This window comes from Bos mutus, chromosome 18 (assembly GCF_027580195.1).
Source record: "Bos mutus isolate GX-2022 chromosome 18, NWIPB_WYAK_1.1, whole genome shotgun sequence".
Lineage (NCBI taxonomy): Eukaryota > Metazoa > Chordata > Mammalia > Artiodactyla > Bovidae > Bos > Bos mutus.
Window position 1 is genome coordinate 9,671,022 of NC_091634.1, and position 23,043 is coordinate 9,694,064.

Consider the following 23,043-nt stretch of genomic DNA (forward strand, 5'->3'; position numbering starts at 1 on the left):
CGCCTCCCAGGGCCGGAAGCGGCGGAGCTGGGCCCGGCTCCACCCCCGGCCCCGAAGCGCCGCCAGCCGCCGCCATGAGTAGCTTTGGACCTGGGTGAGACCCTCTTGCACATACCCCCCTCCTTATTGCACTAGCAGGACCCAGGTCTCCCCTTTCTCCGGGGACCCAGACCCGCGGGCATCACCTCTTTCCGTCAGCAAAAAGGAGTGTAGAGACACGCCCCTTCCCTTAAACCCTCACCTCTTCCCTTTCAGTTAGAAGTTTGGGGCGCTGTGGGACTGGGGGTGGAGAGCGTTGGGAGAACTGTGCTGACTTAGGAGGGAGGGGTACCTTGTGACTCCCCGCTTCCAGGATCGCGTCCCTGCCACTTCGTGCTGTGTGATCTTCGGCGATCACTGCCTCTCTGGGCCTGTGTCTTAGGCTCTGCAAGATCAACCGAGCAAAGCACACGGCCTGCAGAGAGGCAGCGCTCAGCTCCTTACTCGCCCCCAACCCCCCCCCCCCGCCCCATTACTTACCAAAGACCTCGGGAGAGCCGTGGGGTGGGGGAAGTGGTTTCTTCCAGTTTCTGACTTGCCTGCTAATTAGGGCTTTCTTTTCTTTCTTTTTTTCCCCTCCTTCTTTATCCTTTCCTGACAGAAAAACCAAAGAAGTTATCTTCAGCATGGGTAAGTAGGGAGAATGGGAGGGCCTCGCTGGGGTGAGAGGCCAGTGCTGGAGGTCAGGAAACCTCTTTGACCTCATCCCCACCCCACACCCCTTCCCTTTTTTACTTAAAAAACATTTAAAAAGTGAAAAAAAAATAAAAAGTGAAGTCAGAAGGGGAGAGGTTACGGGGTTGCGGACTGGTGTCAGCACCTGACCTCTGGGGATATGCATCCTAGCAGAGGAGGGCTCGGTGAAAATGTTCCTGAGGGGCCGCCCTGTACCCATGCTGATCCCGGAGGAGCTGGTCCCCACCTACAGCCTGGACACACGCTCTGAGCTGCCTTCGCACCGATTCAAGTTGGACTGGGTGTATCCTTTTACTTTAATCCCTTCCTCCCGCTCCCCCCACCCCCCACCTCCCCAATCCGGAAGGGAAGCCCTTCCGTGGGACTGCAGCTAGAGGGAGGGTCTTTGTACCGAAAGTGGGACTTCTCAGGCATCTGTGACTTAAGGGATCAGGAAGAGCTTGGAGTCTGCAGGGAGCAGAGGGAGGCAGATTAGCTCACGTGACTTTTATGATTCATTAGAGCAGCAAACATTTGCTGAGTGCCCTCCATCTATCAGATTCTCTTCTACACACAGGCTAGGTTCCCTGAACTCCCTTCTAAAGTGGGGGAGACTGAGGCCAGTGAGTCAACAAATAAGATAATTTCAGCTAAGTAATAAATGCTGGTCATACAGTAACCTAAGCTCAAGTAAGAGGAGTAACTGGGTTTCTCTGAGGAGGGGGCATTTGAGCTGAGAATTGAACATTTAGGGGCCAGCCATCTCTGGTGGCTCAGATGGTAAAGAATCTGCCTGCAGCGCAGGAGACCTGAGTTTGATCCCTGGGTCAGGAAGATCCCCAGGAATGGTTACCCACTCAAGTATTCTTGCCTGGAGAATTCCATGGACAGAGGAGCCGTGTGGGCTGTAGTCCATGGGGTCACAGAGTCAGACACAACTAAGTGAGTAACAGTTTCACTTCACTTTCATAGGAAGAACAGAAGGCACGGCAGGTCCAAGGGCTCTGTGGCCAGAGTGAGTTTGGTGAATGTGAGAAATGAAAGAAGTTGGCATTGGTTAAGAACTCTGTCTTTGGAGCCTGGCAGAAATAGGGTGAAATGCCAGCCCAGCCTCTGGCTGGCTTTGTGACCCTGGATGAATCACCTTGCCATTCTGTGCCTGATTAGCCTCCTCTGAAAAGTGGGTGTCATGATCTCGGATTCATAAGACTGTGAAACAATGTGCTTATAATATGTGCCAGATAAACAGAGATTGATCAAAATAATGACTAATCACTGTTGAGCACGTACTGACCATGCCACATGGCACGTGGGATCTTCGTTCCCTGACCAGGGATTGAACACACATTCCCTGCATTGGACATGTGGAGTCTTAACCACTTGACTGCCAGGGAAGTCCCTATTGAGCGCTTATTGTATGCCAGGCACTGTTCGGAGAAGGCAATGGCACCCCACTCTAGTACTCTTGCCTGGAAAATCCCATGGATGGAGAAGCCTGGTAGGCTGCAGTCCATGGGGTCGAGAAGAGTTGGACACGACTGCGCGACTTCACTTTCACGCATTGGAGAAGGAAATGGCAACCCACTCCAATGTTCTTGCCTGGAGAATCCCAGGGACGGGGGAGCCTAGCGGGCTGCCATCTATGGGGTCGCACAGTCGAACACCACTGAAGTGACTTAGCAGCAGCAGCAGGCACTGTTCAGTTCTTTCAATATAAATACATCGAATAATATGATCCTTCTCTTTTGTAGGGTTCAGAATATATTTTTACAGCCAGTGTTCTACAAGAGCCCTCTAAGGCCTGCAGATTGGGAATGATTACCCTTACTTTCCAGATGAGAAAACTGAGGCCACGAGAGGGGTCCCAGCCCTGTCCTAGGGAGTCAGAGCAGAACTGAGGCCAGAACTCTGACTCTGAGCCCTAAGCTTTTTCCAAAACACAAACTGAGGTTTGGGGTTAGCATCCTGGGGATCCACTCCCTGTCCTCTCTTGGCCTTGCTGTTTTCTCTGGAAGAGGCAGGAATAGTTGGAGCCTGGAACCTCTTTAAGGCAGCTGGAAATATTCACAGGAATTGAAGAATACCATGCTGTCATGCCAGGCTTGGCTTGATAAGTGAGCATCAGGAGAAAAGCAGCTGAGACAACAAAAGTCCGTGTGGGCCTCATTCCCCAGCCCTAAAATGGCTGCAGGGTGAAGCAGTTTCTATGGGGTCGGGATAGGCATATTGACATCCATTCAGATGTTTCGCAAACATTCTGGGACTAAGGACTGGAGTCCAGCAGTCCCCAAATTAGTACAACCTGCATTCCTGGGCTTATAATCCAGTGTGGGGACAGAATCCATGAAAATGACAACTTAGAGCGGACAACTTAGATGGGGGAACCCAGAGAGGGCAGCCGACCCAGCCTGGGCATCAGGGAAGGCTTCCTGGAGGAGGAGTTACAGAAGAGAACAAAACAGCCCAGTTTTGGCTGCCGTGCAGTTGACAGTCTCATCAAGGACTGGGTGCAGTTACCACATTGATCAGATGAGTAGGATGAGTCCAGCAGATGAAGTGAGACTGAGGCCTGCTCTGAGGATGTGACAGCTGAGAAAGGTGGCAGGTAGCGTGTAGTAGGCAAAGGGAACAGTTAGTGCCAAGACCCGGGTGATGGTCATGATTGTGGTGTTTTGGGGAAATCCAGTGTCAGAGGGCAGAAGCTGAGACTAGGGGAGGGCAAACGAGGCCAGCAAGAGGAGCTTGGACTTTCTCTTAGGGGAACTGGGGAGCTACAGAAAGTTCTGAACAGAAGAGGGGTCACACTCCTTCAACAAATATTGAACTCATATGTCCACTGTGTACCAGGACCTCATCTGGGCACAGGGGGTACATCAGTAAACAGAAAAGACAGAGGTCATGCCCTCCTGGAGCAGGCACTCTAGTTGGGGAGACAGAATAATTCAAACAGATGGACTTCCCTGGTGGTCCACTGGTTAAGACTCTGTGCTTCTAATGCAAGGGGCGCAAGTTACATCCCTGGTTGGGGAATCGCCGTGGGATGTGGCAGAAACAAGAACACAAGTGGAGCATGTGGGATGCTGGTGAACGTACTGCAGGAAAGTGAATAGGGAAGGCGGATGGGGCATTGAGGTGCATAGGTTTTCTTTATTTTTTAAGTGTTTTTTTTTTTTTGAAGTGGACCATTTTTTTTTTTTAAGTCTTTATTGAATTTGTTACCATATTGCTTTTGTTTTATATTTTGGTTATTTGGACCTCAGGCATGTGGGATCTTAGCTCCCTGACCAGGGATCAAACCTGAACCCCCTGCATTGGAAGGGGAAGTCTTAACCACTAGCTTGCCAAGAAGTCTTGAGTTTGCAGCGTTTTTTTGGTCATGCTACGAGACTTGTAGGATCTTAGTTCCCCAAACAGGGATTGAACCTGGGCCCCGGAAGCAAAAGTGCTGACTCCTAACCACTAACCCGTCAGGGAATTCCGGTTTGCAGTTTTAAATATCTCAGAACTATTTGGGAGAGGCTGAGAAGGCCTCTCTAAGGAGCTGAGTAGAGAGCCTGAGCAGGGGACACATGTAAAGTGACTTAGTGATAATAGGTTTTAACAGGATCCCTCTGGGGAAGAAGAGTAGACAGATTACTTTCCTGTGGCTGCTCTTAACAAATGCCCACAAACTTAGTGGCTTAAAACAACAGAAAAATCTCACAATTCTGGGGACCAGAAATCCCCAGTCAAGGTGTCAGCAGGGCCATGGTCCCTCTGGAGGTTCTGGGGGACTTCTTCCCTGGCTGCTAGCTTTTGGTGGCTGCTAACAAGCCTTTCGGTTCTTCCATCACTCCAGCCTTACACTGCCTTATCCCACCCAGTGTCAGTGTCTCTTTGTTCTCTGGCTCTTACAAGGACATTTGTTACTGGAATTAGACGGCCCAGCCAGATAATCCAGGATGATCTCATCTCGAGATCCTTAATTACATCTGCAAAGACTCCTTCTCCAAGTAAGGTCACATTCTCAGTTTCCAGGTGGTAATATTTTGGTGGACACTTTTTTTTTCCTTCATTATTTGGCTGGGCGGCATGTGGGACGTTAGTTCCCTCACCGGGGATTGAACCCGCGTCCCCTGCATCGGAAGGTCAGAGTCTTAACCACTGGACTTCCAAGGAAGTCCTACAGTAGACATATTTGCGGGGGCTGTTATTCAACCTCCTACACAGTAAGAGTGGAAACAGGAAAACCTATCTCCCATGACCTTCATCTGGGAGTCAACCAACAGCTACAATGCAGAAGACACTCCTTAACCGGCTGCGGGGCATCTCTAGCTATGGTTACCGTGGCCGAGACTGCAGAGCCAACCTTTACCTGCTGCCCACGGGGGAGATAGTGTACTTCGTGGCCTCCGTGGCCATTCTGTACAGTGTGGAGGAGCAGAGGCAGCGGCATTACCTGGGACACAACGATGACATCAAGTGGTGAGGCCAGGGCGGAGGATGCCAAATATCTCCCGCACAGGGCATCAAGGGGGAGGCGGGGGGCCAGGTCTTCACTTGGCCTGAATTCAGGCAGAATTCAGGGGGAAAAACATCGTGGATTAACTATCAGTACTTCAGATGTCGGTGAATTCACTCCGATACCTGGATTTTTCACTTCTTTTGAAAACTTCAAGCAAGCACACCAGACACAGTGTGTTGGAATCCCGTGGTGGCAGCCACCCTTTCGATGGGTGTGTTCTCTTGGCCATTTGTGGTTCAGGCTTGAGCCCTGTGGGCCCCTGAGTTAGAGACCAGAGGTCTGAGTCTTGCTTCTGAACCAGGGTACCCAGAGAGTGTTCCCTAATTGTTACTGAAGAATTAAATCAATGTTCATTGACTAACTCAGGGGTCCCCAACCTCCAGGATCTAATCCCTGATGATCTGAGATGGATCTGATGTAATAATAATAGAAATAAAGTGCACAACACCTGTAGCGCACTTAAATTATCCCCAAACCATCTCCCTCTTCCCCATCTGAAGAATCGTTTTCTTCCACGAAACTGGTCTCTGGGGCCAAAAACACTGGGGACCGTTGGATTAAAAATAACTCATTGAGCCAACCCGTGGAATGAATAATCAGGCATCATAACTGCGGCTGCTGCTGGAGGGGTTCTGGGCTGCTGTCATCCCTCCCCCCCGCCTCACTCCCTGAGTCCCCTCCACCTGCGCTTCTCTCCTCAGCCTGGCTGTCCACCCTGATATGGTCACCATCGCCACTGGACAGGTGGCGGGCACCACTAAGGAGGGGAAGGTAACAGAGTGGAGGGGGCAGGACCTGGAGGCTGGGATGGAGTTGTGGGTGCGGGGTGGGGGTGGGGGTGAGGGAGTCAGGCCCCCCAGGTAACTGGCCTCTCTCCTTCCTGCAGCCGCTGCCGCCCCACGTGCGCATCTGGGACTCAGTTTCCCTCTCCACCTTACACGTGCTAGGCCTGGGGGTGTTTGACAGAGCTGTGTGCTGTGTGGGCTTTTCCAAATCTGTAAGTCCTGTGCAAGCCTGGCCCTGGGCCCTCTCCTGCCCCTTGTTCCCCTTTGAGTTGGAGGCCACGCCTTCATCGTGACATCACAGGTGCTGGACACGCCCCCGGCCAAACTCCCGGCCCTTCTGACCTTCCAGGCTGGGTGCCCACAGTTGCAGCCTCACCGGCCTGCTCTGGTGGCTCAACTGTAAAGAATTCGCTGGCCTATGTGGGTAGACGTGGGTTTGATCCCTGAGTCAGGAAGGTCCCCTGGAGGGGGAGATGGTCAACCTGCCCCACTATTCTTGCCTGCAAAAGCCCATGGGCCGAGGGGCCTGTAGGCTACAGTCTATGGGGTCGCAAGAGTCAGACGCAGCTTAGCAACTAACAACAGTAAAACAACATGTCTGCCCCCAGACAGACTTCTCAATGATCCTTTGTAGATCAGGTAATGCTTTTTGCATTGTTTTTCACACCACCTTTCATTCTGGAAGGATCCTTATCTGTAGACATTTAAAGCCCTGTGTCTAGCGCAGCCCTGCTCCTAGTACCATCCGGAACATGGGTGTCGGCAGATATGTATGGGGGCGGTAAGCACAGAAATCAAAGAGTAAGGCTTTAGGGATTTGTAGAGCAATTTGACATTCCCACAGCATCCAAGTGCGTGATTGGTGGTTTTTTCCTAAAATCATATTTTACATTTTTATCGCATTTCACCAAAGCAGTGGCTGCAGCGAATCAGGAAATAAAAAACAACTGGTCCTCCCACCTACCTACAGGTTTTCTGAGACCTTTGGAGAAATAAAGCAATTTTTTTGCCAGCGTCTGGGAGAAAGAAAAACTCTGCAAAATCAAAACTAACCTATGCCTAACTAAAGATATAAAACAGCAACATTGTCCCAACTTTATAGTTGTTTAACTTCATAGTCATACAAGTCATTACAGATAAAGAGGCAGGTTAGATGTTCTTAGTAAGAATTCCTGAGGGCGTGCTGGTTGCAGAGAAATTATAGCTGAGGGGAAATTAGGTGAATTTCTTAGGGACTAGTCATTTCAAAAGGAAAACTATAAACAGCCTTTAAAATGTGTGTGGCCCTGGATGGAGAGTGTATTTTAATGTGTTCCATATGCCTTGGGCCAGGGCCTTTGAAAATCTTTAAACAGGCCTGAGTGGCTAATGCGCCAGTGGGCAAGGTATTGGTGTTGGGGGCAGGGAGGGAGGGTAGACCCAGAGCTGTCTGCCCCTTCCCCATCCTCTCTCCTCTTCCTAGAATGGGGGCAACCTCCTGTGTGCGGTAGATGAATCCAACGATCACGTGCTCTCCGTGTGGGACTGGGCCAAGGAGACCAAGGTGGTGGATGTCAAGGTGAAGTAACCCCCCCTTTTTTTTTTCAATCCTCATTCCTTGGGGTCCCTCTCTGGTGGCCAGATCTCAGTGTTCATGAGTCCAGAGTCAGACTCACCTCCAAGTCCTGGCTTTTCCATTTGCTAGCAGTGTGACTTCAGGCAAGTGGCTTGCCTTCTTGGTGCTTCAGTTCCCTCATCTGTAAAATGGGAGTTATGGTAGCATCTCCCCTGTAGGGAAAATTTGGCTTTGATGTTGGGATATGGGGTGGGCAGACCAGGCCAAACAGGAGGATCAGTACAAGGTGGCTGCTGTTTCAGTTGCCCTGCGATGTCTAAGATAGACCTTGACTTGCATCTCTGGCTGGTGGCCTGTTTTACAGATGAGGAACCTGAGGCAGAGGGCAGAGGGGAGAGCTACTTGCCCAAGGTCACATGCTCATTCTGGGCTGGGGGCAAGAGACCTGGAATGGAGGGCCCATGGTTTGGGGAAGGAGAAGTAGTTGAGAGGCTGGGCTCCCAGTGACTTGATTCCAGACGGAGTCTGGCTGTGTGTCCTTAGGCAAGTGACTTCCCCTCTCTGAGCTTCACTTTGTCATCTGTAATGGGAGGTACTAATGAGCTTTACCTCACAGGGTGCTGTGGGGTTAAATGAGTTGATGGATGTAAAGGGCTTGGCACGGAGCTTGGTGCAAAGTAAAGGCTCTCCACGTGTCTGCCATTAGATTGGTGAAGAAGGCAATAAAGCTTCACTGACTGGCCCTGCTTCCTGTGCTTTAGCTTGCCTGTATAGGAGAGATACAGGCAAGTCAGTTGTGCAGTACACAACCCACATGGCTGTATTCAGGGCAGTCCTTCCTGAGATGGATGTGGTGGTCCTGGTGGCTTTGAGGTCCTCATTCTGAATCTCCTCCACCCCTTAAAGTGCTCCAATGAGGCCGTGCTGGTGGCTACCTTCCACCCCACGGATCCCACCGTGCTCATCACCTGTGGGAAATCCCACATTTACTTTTGGAACCTGGAGGGGGGCAGCCTGAGCAAGCGGCAGGGCCTCTTTGAGGTGAGTGCCAGGGGTCCCGGGACTGGCTGGCCCTGAGGGAGGCTGGCAGGGACACCCCAGAAGAGGCTGGAATGTGTAGGGATGCTGAGATATTGCCTGCTTGGGCCTCAGTTCCCTTATTCATACCAGGGGATGGTCCTCCTCAACTCTTTCAAGTTGTGAGGATTCAATGGGATGACGAGTACAGCAGCTCCTAGCAGATAGTGGATGCTGGGTAAATGGGTTGCTGTGGTTGTTGATACTCTGGATAAATAGAGAGGTTGGAGCCTGGTGACCGGGAGAGAGAGAAAAACAGCAGGAACCAGAGGCCCACCTTTGGTGAGAGTTGGGTCTTCCACCCCAACAGAGGAGGCCCTGAGAATACCAGGCTCAGATGGAGGTGAAATGGAGATATTGAGAAGAAGGTGGGGCAGGGCAGGGAAAGGGACCTAGGGGCAGACAGGGGTTGTGGGGGAGGGAAGGAGAGGGAGAGGGGTGGGGCAGAGAGGGGAAGACAGCAGGGGAAACTGAGGACAGAGACTGGGACAGAAGTCAAGATGAGAGAGAGGAGGGAGGAAGGGAATCTGGGGTGGAGAAGGGAGGCAGTGGGGTCAGAAACTCTAGGCGACACGACACTCCGCGGGTGTGCACTGGAGACAAGGATGCTCCTCACAGGGCCGCACCTAGAAGCAGGGAGGACATCCCCTGGACCGTGGTCCTGGCTGGTGGGTGAGCTCGGGGAGGCCACCCGGCTTCAGTGACCCTCTGACACCATCCCCTTCTCCCCCACCTTAGAAATATGAGAAACCGAAGTACGTGCTGTGTGTGACCTTTTTGGAGGGTGGCGATGTGGTCACCGGAGACTCTGGGGGGAACCTCTATGTCTGGGGCAAAGGTCAGTGTTACCCCACCATTTGGTCCCCAACCCAGTCCTCCCTGACTTCCTTTGGCTGTGCCTTCCTTCCTCAGACCCTGCTGGAATGTATGATGTGCGTGCGTGTGTGCTAAGTCGCTTCAGTCGTGTCCAACTCTGTGCGACCCAATAGGCTGTAGCCTGCCAGGCTCCTCTGTCCATGGGATTCTCCAGGCAAGAATACTAGAGTGGGTTGCCATGCCCTCCTCCAAGGAATCTTCCCGACCCAGGGATCCAATCCACTTATCCTACGTCTCCTGCACTGGCAGGCAAGGTTCTAGCACCACCTGGGAAGCCCTGGGTATGATACAACAGGTTAAATCCTTACTTGACCAAGTCTAATGCCTCCATCAAGGTTCAGCTCTATCCCCACCTGCATGAAATCTTCACGTATTCCCTTCCCTGGTCCTCTGCAAACCCCATGGTAGTGATCAAGTTTGAACTGTAAATGAATGGGTTAACCCAGGTTAGATGGATGGAAAGATGGTTTGTTCCAAAGGAATGAATGAATAAGGCAGTGAATGAATGTAGGAGATGTCCTACTCAGTGAATAGAAGAATGAGTAAATGAATACACTATCTTTCCAGATGGCTTATTAGACGGATGGTAGGGTGGTTGGGTAGATGGGAAGGTAGGTAGAAGAAGAGGTGAGTGAATGGCTGGATGTGGGAGTGAGAGTTTGAGGTGTTTTCTGGGGTCAGTGTGGGGCAGCTTCTGCATGCTGACCCCTGCCCCTGGCCACCCTGCAGGAGGGAACCGAATCACACAGGCAGTGCTGGGTGCCCACGATGGCGGCGTGTTTGGGCTCTGCGCCCTGCGGGACGGGACGCTGGTGTCCGGAGGGGGCCGTGATCGGCGGGTTGTCCTCTGGGGTTCTGACTACAGCAAGCTGCAGGAGGTGGAGGTGAGGAGGGGGAGAGGCTCATACAAGGGTGAGGAGATCTCCCATCACCCCCCCAGGGCTCCTAACACTAGACCCTGTTCTCCCAGCCTGTCTCCCCCATCTCCACCCTGCCCTCACGTCTGTTGTTGCTGTTCAGTCCCTAAGTTGCGTCCGACTCTTTGTGACCCCATGGACTGCAGCATGCCAGGCCTCTCTGTCCGTCACTATCTCCTGGAGTTACCCAAGTTCATGTCCATTGAATTGTTGGTGCTATCCAGCCATCTCACCCCCCACCTCTACATGTGTCCTAAACTCATCTGCCCACCCCTCCCCCCACACCCAGGTCCCTGAGGACTTCGGCCCCGTGCGCACCGTGGCAGAGGGCCGGGGAGACACGCTGTACGTGGGGACCACCCGCAACTCCATCCTGCAGGGCTCTGTCCACACCGGCTTCTCGCTGCTGGTCCAGGTGAGCATCTCTTCTGCACCTGCCCCGCTCCGTCCCTACATGCCTCTCTTCTCTCCTCTGCACCATTCACTTCTCTCTTACTACTCCCATTTCTCCTCATCTCTCTGCCCCATTCCTTATCCTCTGGCCTAGTTAACACCTCTTACCTTCCTTTTACCTGCTTGTGACCTATAACCCCACCCCTGCCCTAGAATTCCTGCCCCAGAACACCCCATGGCCCAGCAGTGGGTTAACTGGTTGCACGGCAGGGGCTTCCCAGGACCTTGCTCCAGCTATGCTGCCCCCTGCTGGTCAGGGCGGTGTACTGTTTCTGTAAGTACCCTGGCAGGTTGTCCCACCTGCCACACACCTTGCATGTCTCGGGCTCCAGGGCTCTAGGAATGTCCTCTGGAGTCTGCTCAGACGCCCACACCTCCCTCCTGGTAGGCCACAACCCTACCCCACATCCAGTTTAAAGAGCCCACCTACCAAGTGGTGGTCTAGAAGGATGGCTTAGCATATGAATTCTGGGGAGTGACTGCCTGGGAGTGAAAGAACCCTGTCGCTCACTCGCTGTGTGATATGAGGCCAATGAGTAACTTCTCTGTGCCTTTATGCAATGAGAGAGTAACACAACTGATCTCACAGGGTTTTATAAGGATTCCGTGAGTCCATTCATATATAGCATTTTGAATGATGCCTGGCACAGAGTAAGTGCTCAAAGAATCTTGGCCAAAACTGCTCCTTGCTGGGACTGCCCTAGTGGTCCAGTGGTTAAGACTCTGACCTTCCATTGTAGAGGGCATGGACAGGTTCGATCCCTGGTCTGGGAACTAAGATCCCCCATGCTGCATGGCATGGCCAAAAAGAGAAAAACAAAAATTGTTCCTTATTCAGTGGTTTTCCCCTTCCTTCATTCCCAACATGCATTTTCCCGCTTACAAGGTGGCTGAGATCCATGCAACTGAGTTTAGATTCCCCCTTCTGGCTCTTAGGGGCTTTCCCAGTGGCCCAGTAGTAAAGAATCTGCCTGCATCACAGGAGACATGGGTTCAATTCCTGGTTCAGGAAGATAGATCCTCTGGAGAAGGAAATGACAACCCACTCCAGTATTCTTGCCTCGGAAATCCCATGGACAGAGGAGCCTGGCAGTCTAGAGTCCATGGGGTCAAAAAGAGCTGGACGTGACTGAGTGACTGAACACACACATGTGTGTGAAGAAGATGAAGAAAAACAAGGGCTAGAGGGATTTCTTAGGTGTCCCAAGGCCAGAATGGATCTTGCTGCTGCTAAGTCACTTCAGTCGTGTCCAACTCTGTGCGACCCCATAGACGGCAGCCCACCAGGCTCCCCTGTCCCTGGGATTCTCCAGGCAAGAACACTGGAGTGGGTTGCCATTTCCTTCTCCAATGCATGAAAGTGAAAAGTGAAAGTGAAGTCGTTCAGTCGTGTCCGACTCTTAGCAACCCCATGGACTGCAGCCCACCAGGCTCCTCCGTCCATGGGATTTTCCAGGCAAGAGTACTGGAGTGGGGTAGACCCCTAATAATAGCATCACTGTTCTACAATATTAATTATACATATTTTTAATTTTTTTATTCTTTTGGCCACACTGGGCCACTTGTGGGATCTTAATTCCCCAACCAGGGATTGAACCTGTGCCCTTGAGCAGTGAAAGCAGAGTCCTAACCACTGGACCACCAGGGAATTCCCAAGTTATATATGATTAGTGTATTACTAGAATTGTATTATTTAGCATTAATCATTATGCTGCTATCAATAATTATAGTTCTGTTGATTATCATAGTTAATTATTTTAATAATATATTAATAGGATATGTTATTATTACTAATAATAGTCAGCCACTTTCATTTGATGAGCACTTTGTGCCAGCCTCATACATATTCCATGTATTTGCACTTTCCATCCACAATTTGAGTAAGCAGAATGCCACGAGACACATACAGTGATTGGACCCATTTTACAGAAGATGAAACCAAGCCTTCAAGGAGAAGTCACCTGCGCAGGTGACTGCCATAGTCAATAAGTGAGATGTGGTCAGACTTACCAGGCTGAGTACCCTCCATGGTTTCTCGCAGCCTTCTGGGCACCGTCTGACTCCTAAGATCTAGCTCCTACGCACCACGTCTCTTGCTTCTCATTGTGCAAACTGGAAAGCAGAGGTCTGAGGGGAGGGGGCACATTTGCCTGGAGCCCCCCCCACTGGGGCAGGGATCTGCCCAATCATTGCCTCCTTCAGATACCCTGGGCAAAGCGTCGTCCCTGGGTCACCTGTGGGGAGAGTGTGTTGCTGAGGCTAGTCCAGCACTTCTTTCTGGCATCAGAGGTGGGGGATTCGGAGGAAAGATCTGGATCGGTGGTCTCCATGCTGTAATCTGTCCTTCCTGCCAGGGCCACATGGAAGAGCTGTGGGGCCTGGCCACGCACCCTAGCCGGGCACAGTTCGTGACATGCGGGCAGGATAAGCTGGTGCACCTGTGGAGTGTGGAGTCCCACCAGCCCCTGTGGAGTAGGACCATTGAGGTAAGGGGCTGGGGGACTTGATATACCGTTCTAACAGGACCACCTGTCTCAATGTGTCAGGGATCAATCAGGAACCACACCCAGTGTCTTTCAGCAGAAGGAGATTTAATGCAGGGAATTGGGTGCTTACAAACTCGCTTGGGAGGGCTGGGGGGAGTGAATTCTTGACTGGAAGGAAGCCTAGAACAACACCCCAGACCTGACGTGCCTGAGGAGCTGCTGCCTCTTCCATAGTCAGGAAGGTGGGGAGTCAGGAACCACTGGGTTCAAGAAAATGCTGTCCTCATAACTGTGATCCAGAAATCAGGATGCTGTGGTCACTCAAGTGTTGGCTCTAGAGCTACACTGTCTAGTACATGTGGCTATTCAAACTTAAATCAACTTTAAATTTAAGAGTGAAAGGTTCAGTTTCTCCTTTGCACTAACTACATTCCAAATATGTGACTGCATGCGTGTGTACAGGCTCAGTTGCTCAGTCGTGTCCAACTCCCCTGTCCATGGAATTCTTCAGCCAAGAATACTGGAGTGGGTTGCCATTTCCTTCTCCAGGGTATCTTCTTGACCTAGGGATCGAACCTGCATCTCCTGTGTCTCCTGCATTGCAGGCAGATTCTTTACCTGCTGAGCCAAAACATGTGACTAGTTGCTACCAAATTGGCAAGTGCAGATACAGAACATCTCCATCATTGTAGAAAGTTCTGTTGCACTGTCTTGCTAGATCTAGAGTGACTCAATTCTGGCTATATTTGCACTGACCAAATCAGATCCTCTGTGCCCTTGCCTTTCAAGGCTAGTGACTGCTCACCTGCACAGCAAATGTTTTCACAACCTAACTGATCAGCGGAAGTGGCAGAGTGGGGCCTCTACTTTGTGTCTTCCAGAGCCCACAGTAGTGTAACTGATTGTTGGACACATATCACAGCTGACCCTAGCCGCATGGGCTTCTGGGCAATGTAGTTTCTAAGCTCCCCTGCCTGTGCAGTATGGGAGAGTAGAAAGTCAGTTGTCATAGTCTTCACACCACCTTTTGAGGTTTTGTTCTAGGCATCCAGGGTTACCTGTGATCCTGGAACACCTGATGGCCTTTCAACTTCTAGGAGTCAGGGATGGTGTGTCCTAGAAATTACTGGGGCCATATGTAATAATCCTCACCTTGGCTGCTAACTGAACGCCTACTATATGCCAGGTTCCATGTTCAGCACAGCAGTTCTCTAGCCAGGGCATCAGAACCACCTGCGATGTCAGAAACACAGAATCGAATCGTGAGCTCCAAGCACAGGAAGTCTGATTCAAGAAGTCTGAGTTTGGTCCCAGATTCTGCAGATTGTAACAAGCTCCCTTAGGTTACTCTGATTCAGGCAGTCTCCCTACCATTCTTGAAACTGCCTTAGCACTTTACCCACATCATCTTTTTTTTTTCCTAACTTAAAATGTTTAACTTTGTATTGGGGTATAGCCAGTTAACAATGTTGTGGTAGATTCAGGTGAACAGTGAAGGGACTCAGCCATACGTATCCATGTATCCAATCTCCCCCAAACCTAGCTCCCATCCAGGCTGGCAGATAACATCATCTTTTTAACTGCTTCCGCCCCCAACCTCCACAAGGCAGTAGGAATGATGGATCCTCACTTGGAAACAGGCCCAGAAAGGTAAAATCACTTGCCCATCAACAAGTGTAATTACGATCATAGCTGACCTTTATTGAGTGCTTCCTGTGGGCCATCTTGCTTACCATTCTCAGGGCTTTACACCTTGCCTATAACAGTCCTGGGAAGTGTGTGTGCTTATGTTCTCCATTTGAGACAACCAAGGCCAAGGTGGAGAAACCTATTTGATGTCACATCACTAGGAAGTATCAGAGCCACTGTTTGAACCCAGGTCTGATTCTTCTGTTGCCTGTAAATCAACCAAATCCCCCCCATACCCACACCCCAATTAAATATTTTTTTGCTGGAGATTAGATAAAGATGCGGGGAAACAGGCACTCAGACACACCTGGTGATATGCTGATAAATTTTATAGCAAGCAGATTGACACGATGTATCAAAAGTCTTAGAAACGTGGACAGTCTTGATCCCAGCAATCTCATGTCTAGAAAAGTCCCTAAGGAGATCATCTTGGGTGAATAAAAGTGTGGGAATTTAGAACAGGAGTGATAAAGGATCCAGAGTCCACAGTGAGGAGGAATGTTTTCTGTTCGAGCCAACATGTTAAAGGGCAGGAGAGTGTTTTCTGAGTGTCTGCGGCAGGGGGTTACCAGAGGGCAGCAGAGGGAAGTGAGAGCCCTTAGGCAGGCTCCGAGGCCGGGAAGGTGGGCCAGATGGATGGGGACCCCAGCTTCCAGCCCCGGTTCTTCTCTCCCTCCTCAGGATCCTGCCCGCTCTGCCGGCTTCCACCCCAGTGGCTCTGTCCTGGCCATCGGCACAGTGACTGGCAGGTAACACTGACGGGCATTTGGGGTGGGCTTCTGTGCTCCCCCCAGGAACTATCCCTTGATTCCCCCCTCCTTCCCTACTGCCCCAAAGCCTACAGAGAACGATAATTAGGTCCCAAGTGGTTGCCAGGACTTGATCTCCCATCATTCTTCTTTGAGAGTCCGCTTTCTCCCACATCTTAATGCGGTCCCTCCCTCAAAGCCCCAGATTGCCACCCCTCTCTACCAGATCAGCTCACCCCTCCTCCCCCCACCACGCCTTCTCCTTAAAGATGGCTGCTGCTGGACACGGAGACCCATGACCTGGTGGCCATCCATACCGATGGGAATGAACAGATCTCAGTGGTCAGCTTCTCTCCGGGTAAGGAACGCGACTGGGGACGCTGGAGAGGCAGGGCCTGGGAACAGAAAAGCTGATTTACAGGCAGGAGGAAGGGTTGGAGCCTGTGTGGCGCTGGCCTAGGGGTGGGGCCAGGACTGTGGTAGGGATGGAGCTTGGGACTACTGAGTTGTCTGGGATAGTGGGGGGGCTGAATCTGAGAGAGGAGGGGTAGAACCTGGGTGCTTCCTCATAGCCCCCTCCCCCTCCCCCAGACGGGGCGTACCTGGCCGTGGGCTCCCACGACAACTTGGTGTACGTGTACACGGTGGACCAAGGCGGCCGCAAGGTCAGCCGCCTGGGCAAGTGCTCGGTGAGTGGGCCGTGGCCCCCAGCCCGCGCCGCCACACCGTTCGGGGGGTGCAGGATTAACCAGTTTTCTACCTCAAGGGAGCACAGCTTCAACACTCAACTGACTGCCCTGATTACGTCTAGGAGTCTTAGCCGGGCACACACACATTTACCCTCTCCTGTGTTTTAAGCCCGCCCTTTGTGTAGCCCCGCCCCTCACATTCTAAGCCCGCCCCTTCGTGTAGCCCCGCCCCTCACATTCTAAACACACCCTCTGTGTTATAGCCCAGCCCCTTGCATTCAAAGCCCGCCCCCTCTGTGTCTAGCTCGGCCCACTTGTTCTAAACTCTCCTGTGTTCGAAGCCCTCTTTGTCTAGCCCTGCCCATCACGGTCTGCCCCTGCCCGTGGTAGTCTGGCCCCACACTCCAAAGGCTTGTGTATCCTTCCTCTAGACCCCTTGTGTTTTCACCCTACCTCTGTATTTAGCCTTCCCCCCATCCTGGGCGGATCCTGCCCTCTCCAGCTCTAACCCCACCTCTTCCCTCCCCCGCAGGGCCATTCCAGTTTTATCACCCACCTGGATTGGGCCCAGGACAGCAGCTGCTTTGTCACCAACTCTGGGGACTACGAGATTCTGTACTGTGAGTTCGCTGAAACCCAAAGGCACGCCTCCCTCAGCCTCTCTACAGCGCATGTGTGATTTGCATAGCCTTCCCCAGGTTCTGGCAGAAAAGCCAGGGCATTCAAGTCCCTCACCTCTGGCTGGTGTATTCAGGGGCTGATCTGTTGGGCTGGTCTCCTGACTTCTGGTTTCCTCCTTGGTGGACCCAGCTTTTAACCAATTCCTCCCCTCCCTGGTTGGATGGGTTAGGTACAGGTTTCTATGCAGATACCCTTGCTCTGGCCTTGGGGTAGAGCATCACCATCCAGGATCTAGTCCCCTCAGCCAGTCTGAAGACTTAGAATAAGCCCTGGGACCTTAACCTCCTGTCTCGGACCTCAGTGTCCACTGTCTGTGAAATGGGTGTGTTGTCACTAGTTCTTTATGCTCTGAACATCTCTCCTCCATTTTCTGCCCCAGGGGATTCATCTACCTGTAAGCAGATCACTACTGCCGAAACTGTGAGGAATGTGGAATGGGCCACAGCTACTTGTGTCTTAGGGTTTGGGGTGTTTGGTAAGTTGTGGAATGGACAGAGTCTTGCTGAGGACAGGAGTTCTGAGAAATATCCCTGACTGGTGGTTTTTGCGGCCTCTTATTACCAGGCTGGGAAACTCATTCCTTTACCCGTGTGAGCAGCCATGTTTGTGTCAGAGGAAAGAGGAGGGTGAGATGACTGCTCAGGTCCCTTGGAGCTGTAACGAAATGAGAACAAATGAGGGGTGGCGCCTGGCCCAGAGAGATTTGCACGGCCTGTGTCCCAGTCATGAGTTCATTCAGGCATTAATGTACTCAACACATACTCCCTGAGCACCTGTCTGCACAGCTGGGCAGTGCCGAGACCCAGTGGTGACCACAACAGCCCTGGCCTTGCCATCGTGGGTCTCACAATCCAGTGGACAAGACAAACCTGTCCCCAGACAACCCAGAATAGATCAGGTGGAGGCAAGGAACTCCAGAGAGGACATCTGGCCCCAGTCTAGGAGGGAGTCAGGGAGGACTTCCTGGAGGAAGAGACATCCAAACTGGGCCCTGCAGGATGAGGAGTTACATTCCAGTGTGGTGAAGAAGGAAAGCAGTCTCTAGGCAAAGGGAATAATACTATTACTACTAAGTCGCTTCAGTCGTGTCCGACTCTGTGCGACCCCACAGACGGCAGCGCACCAGGCTCCACCGTCCCTGGGATTCTCCAGGCAAGAATACTGGAGTGGGTTGACATTTCCTTCTCCAGTGCATGAAAGTGAAAAGTGAAAGTGAAGTTGCTCAGTCGTGTCCGACTCTTCGAGACCCCATGGACTGCAGCCTACCAGGCTCCTCTGTCCATGGGATTTTCCATGCAAGAGTACTGGAGTGGGTTGCCATTGCCGTCTCCAATAGCCATGTGGAAAAGCGCAGAGGTGACAAAGCTTGCTATTTGGAGAAATGCAAGAAGGCAGGATGGCTAAATCATTTCAGAGTTCAAGGGAAGCACTGGTGAGGGGAGCAGTGTAAGGGGCCTGGCAGAGCACAGGGGTCATGGTGAGAAGCCTGGACCACAGAAGGGTTTTTGTTTTGTTTTGGCCACGTTGTGTGGCTTATGGAATCTTTGTTCCCCAACCAGGGCTTGAACTCAGGCCCTTGGCAGTGACAGCATGGAGTCCTAACCACTGGATCACCAGGGAATTCCCCATGAGAAGGTTTTGAATGATGGAAGATAGGGTCAGATACATATTTCCAAAAGATTATTCCAACTCTCATCCCTGGCTAGAGACAGGCTAGATGAGAGGAAGGCAGGGAGGCTGCAGCTGGGGCCTGCTTGCCTTGGGGTTTCCTGGCCCCAACTGACATCTTACCATCACCACCCACCCCCAATCTTGTCCACAGGGATCTGGTCCGAGGGAGCGGATGGTACTGACATCAATGCTGTGGCCCGCTCCCATGATGGGAAGTTGCTGGCTTCAGCTGATGACTTTGGCAAAGTCCACCTGTTCAGCTACCCCTGCTGTCAGCCTCGAGTGAGTCCCTGTGGGGGCTGGCAGGGTGGAGGTACCAAGCAACCCTTTGCGGATCTCAGTTTCCCATCTATACAAAGACGGCAGTGACTTGATCCCAAGGGCCTTTCTTAACTTGAAACTTGATAAATTTCTGAGTCTGTCGTGCTAAAGCTCTGAGCACCTGCATTATGAAATCTTTGGTTCTTTTATCCTGTTAACTCAAGAAATATTCATTGAGTACCTACTATATGCCTGGGCACAGGGAATACAGCAGTGAACAAGACAGGTGACCTCCTTTTCTTTCCTTCTTTCCCTATCACAGGCCCTCAGCCACAAATATGGTGGACACAGCAGCCATGTGACAAATGTGGCCTTCTTGTGGGATGACAGTATGGCCCTGACCACGGGGGGCAAGGACACCAGTGTGCTGCAGTGGCGGGTGGTCTGAACTGAGGAGGGTGGGGTTCCCAGGAACATGGGGCCCAGGTAGAGTCAGGTGGTGAGGGTGCAATTCTATTTTCGGGAGATGTCTATTGCCGAGTAGAGTAATATATACCCAGAGTATGTCTATAGCAAAGGGGGTTATGGGGGTGGGTGGGTGGACTGACAGAAGTCTCTATTTATCGGGGTGGGAAGAGGGGTCACATTGATTTGGGGGAGCCATTAGAGTGTTTGGTTCAGAGTGTTTTTTAAGTTTATTATTTTATATCATCCAGAAATAAAAACATGTGCACTGAGGTGGAGTGTCAGGGTCTGTGTATGGGAGTATCCATAGATTGAGTGTGTCTATAAGTATATGTGTATGTGTGCATGTATTACAGTGTTTGTGATGAGAGACCATTATTGGGTCTTAATTGGTCTTTTTTTTTTTTTAATTGGTCTTTAAGCTTGACAGAAACCAAGCTAGCTCTAACTTAGGCCAAAGGAGTACTCAGTTGGCCAACATACCCAAACAAGGAAAGGCAGTTGTCCCCTCTGGCTTTCAGGGCCCACGAAACAAGGGTTTGAGGGCAATCGAGGTATTCCATACCTTCTCTGATCTTCTGCAAGTCAGCATTTTTCTCTGGGAACAGCAGTCTCCACGCAACAGAAGGATGGCACCCAACAGCTTGAACCCCAAGCCCAGAAATCCCAGAGAAGGGCTATGATTGGGCCATCTGCAAATCAATCAACTTGGACTGTTGGTTGGTCTACTGTGATTGGTTAGTTCCACTTAGGTGCTGACCAGTCCTGGACCAATGATTGTGGCCAGAAGATGGAATCATTAAAAACATGGAAGCCTCACTTGAACCATAGGGTTGAAATAAGGCAAGGAAAGTTTTTAGAGAAGTGGACTGATGACACTATAGAGATCTGGTGGATGAGGTGTGAGCGTTCTGCATTACAAGAGACAGAAACCTAATTTCATCCAGCAGAAACAATAAGAAGCAATTGCCAGGTCATGGATCTGAGTAGTCCAGGAGGGGTCTAGCTGGACTGTGGTGATTGGGTTTGTCCCATTGGGGATTTCTCAATTTTTTATCTGTAATCTTGAGCAAATTTTGAACTTTAACCTTTTATTGGTGTGTTGATACATTACATTCAGAAAAGTACACTCAACATAAATGTACAAAAATAAACGGATCCCATCCGTGCAGCCATCTCCCAGGTGATGACATAGAACATCCCCAGCCCCCAGAAAGCCCCCTTGAGTCCCTTCCTGGTCATTGCTCCCCTCTCCCCTCAATAATCGCTACCCTACTTCTCACACCGTAGAACAGTTTTACCCATTTTTGAACTTTAAATCAGAGGTCAGCAAACTTCCCAGAAAGAGCCAGTTAGTAAATATTTTAGACTTTAGAAGCCACTCAGTCTCTGTCCCAAGTAACTCTGACCTTGTCTGTGTGAAAGTGACCACAGACGACGCGTGAATGAATGAGCTTGGCAGTGTTCAAATAAAGCTATTTATGGATACCGAAACTTGAGTTTGGCAACATTTTTGCTGTGTCATGAGATACTATTGTTTTAGTCTCATTGTATTTAGAAGTGTGAAACCATCTTAGCTCATGGGCCATACATGGGCAGTAGATAAGATTTGGTCCACAGTGGTACTAATAGTTTGCCCACTTTTGCTTTAAATCATAGAGTATGAACTCTTTTGGGATCTGGCTTCTCCCCTGGAGCCGGGTTCTTAACCTCTCAAGGCCTCAGTCTCCTGGTGTATAAAATAGAAGTTAATATTAGCACCTGCCCCGTAGGGGTGCTGTGAAAATGACTTAAATACCCACAGAAAGCTTAGGACAGGGCCTGACACATAAAAAGCCTTCTAGAAATGTTAGCTGATTATTTTTACACTTGAGAACACAGACACCGTGGCTGCAGGCATTCTGCCAGGCCACATGATAGCAAAGCCAGAGGAAGTCTTTCTCTCATAGTGTTCCTGTCTCCAGAGGAATCAGATGGGCTCAGCTTGGATCCTGTGCCCAGTCTCCATGGCCTAGGGCAGCAGTCCCTAACCTTTTTGGCACTAGGGGACTGCCTTTGTGGAAGACAGTTTTTCCATGGACCAGGGTAGGGGGATGGTTTGGGGGTGATTCAAATGCATTACATTTACTGTGCGTTTTGTTATGACATCAGCTCCACCTCAGACCATCAGGCATTAGATCCCAGAGGTTGGGGACCCCTGGCCTAGGGGCTAGGGTCATGTGATGGGCCAGGCCTGGGTCACTTGCTCATCTCTTTCTTCAATTCAGTTCAGTCGCTCAGTCGTGTCCGATTCTGCAACCCCATGAATCGCAGCACGCCAGGCCTCCTTGTCCATCACCAACTCCCAGAGTTCGCTCAGACTCACTTCCATCAAGTCAGTGATGCCATCCAGCCATCTCATCCTCTGTCGTCCCCTTCTCCTCCTGCCCCCAATCCCTTCCAGCATCAGAGTCTTTTCCAATGAGTCAACTCTTTGCATGAGGTGGCCAAAGTACTGGAGTTTCAGCTTTAGCATCATTCCTTCCAAAGAAATCCCAAGGCTGATCTCCTTCAGAATGGACTGGTTGGATCTCCTTGCAGTCCAAGGGACTCTCAAGAGTCTTCTCCAGCACCACAGTTCAAAAGCATCAATTCTTCGGCGCTCAGCCTTCTTCACAGTCCAACTCTCACATCCATACATGACCACAGGAAAAACCATAGCCTTGACTAGAGGGAACTTTGTTGGCAAAGTAATGTCTCTGCTTTTGAATATGCTATCTAGCTTGGTCATAACTTTCCTACCAAGGAGTGTCTTTTAATTTCATGGCTGCAGTCACCATCTGCAGTGATTTTGGAGCCCCCCAAAATAGTCTGACACTGTTTCCACTGTTTCCCAATCTATTTCCCATCTCTTTGCTTAGGAAGGGGTTAATGTATGATGCCTGGGGCTGACAGCCCCACCAGCCTCATGGAATTGGGGGGACTTCTCTCAGAGGAAGGGAGGTGGGGAAGCACATGAGCAGGAGATGGAGGTTACCGGCCACCTCAGCCTATTTACGTCAAGGTGAGTGACACATCAGAGGGCAGGGTCAGCAACGTTTCTGGGAGTTTGAAGACCCCTATTGCCAGTATCCACTGTTTCAGAACAAAGCTTTTCAAAGTTTAATGGTTTAGCAGGACTTCCTGGTGGTCTAGTAGCTAGGACTTTATGTTTCCAATGGTGGGGGCCTGGGTTCGATACCTGGTCAGGGAACTGGACACTACATGCTCCAACTAAGATCCAGTGTGGCCAAATAATTAAAAATAAAATAGTTTCTTAAAAAGAGTTCAAAGGAGAGTTAAAAAAAAAACTTAATTGCTTAAAACACAACCATTTTGCTATGACTCATAGTTTGGTGTTAGCCATTCACACATGATGAAAGTTTGGGTTGTATCTATCTTCTGCTATTGTGAATAATGCTGTGATAAATATTTACATTCATGCATGCGTTG

At 50.8% G+C, this 23,043-nt stretch overlaps 1 protein-coding gene across 2 annotated transcripts; it reads left to right on the plus strand.

Moving 5' to 3' along the window:
- The first annotated feature begins 40 nt into the window (after positions 1–40).
- On the plus strand, positions 41–19,709 carry LOC102282094 (EMAP like 2). 2 transcript variants are annotated; one of them, XM_070387510.1, is made up of 19 exons: positions 41–94; positions 641–669; positions 889–1,018; positions 5,029–5,178; positions 5,920–5,989; positions 6,105–6,215; positions 7,466–7,561; positions 8,465–8,599; positions 9,374–9,473; positions 10,241–10,395; positions 10,718–10,843; positions 13,236–13,367; positions 15,738–15,805; positions 16,075–16,163; positions 16,397–16,494; positions 17,027–17,114; positions 17,555–17,650; positions 18,998–19,128; positions 19,430–19,709. In XM_070387510.1, the coding sequence occupies exons 1-19, from the start codon at positions 75–77 to the stop codon at positions 19,553–19,555; spliced, it is 1,950 nt and encodes a 649-aa protein (XP_070243611.1). In that variant the 5' UTR covers positions 41–74; the 3' UTR covers positions 19,556–19,709. The 2 variants fall into 2 exon arrangements, with proteins under 2 accessions (XP_070243611.1, XP_070243610.1); XM_070387509.1 differs by having other exon boundaries at positions 43–94; positions 886–1,018.
- Positions 19,710–23,043: the final 3,334 nt, after the last annotated feature.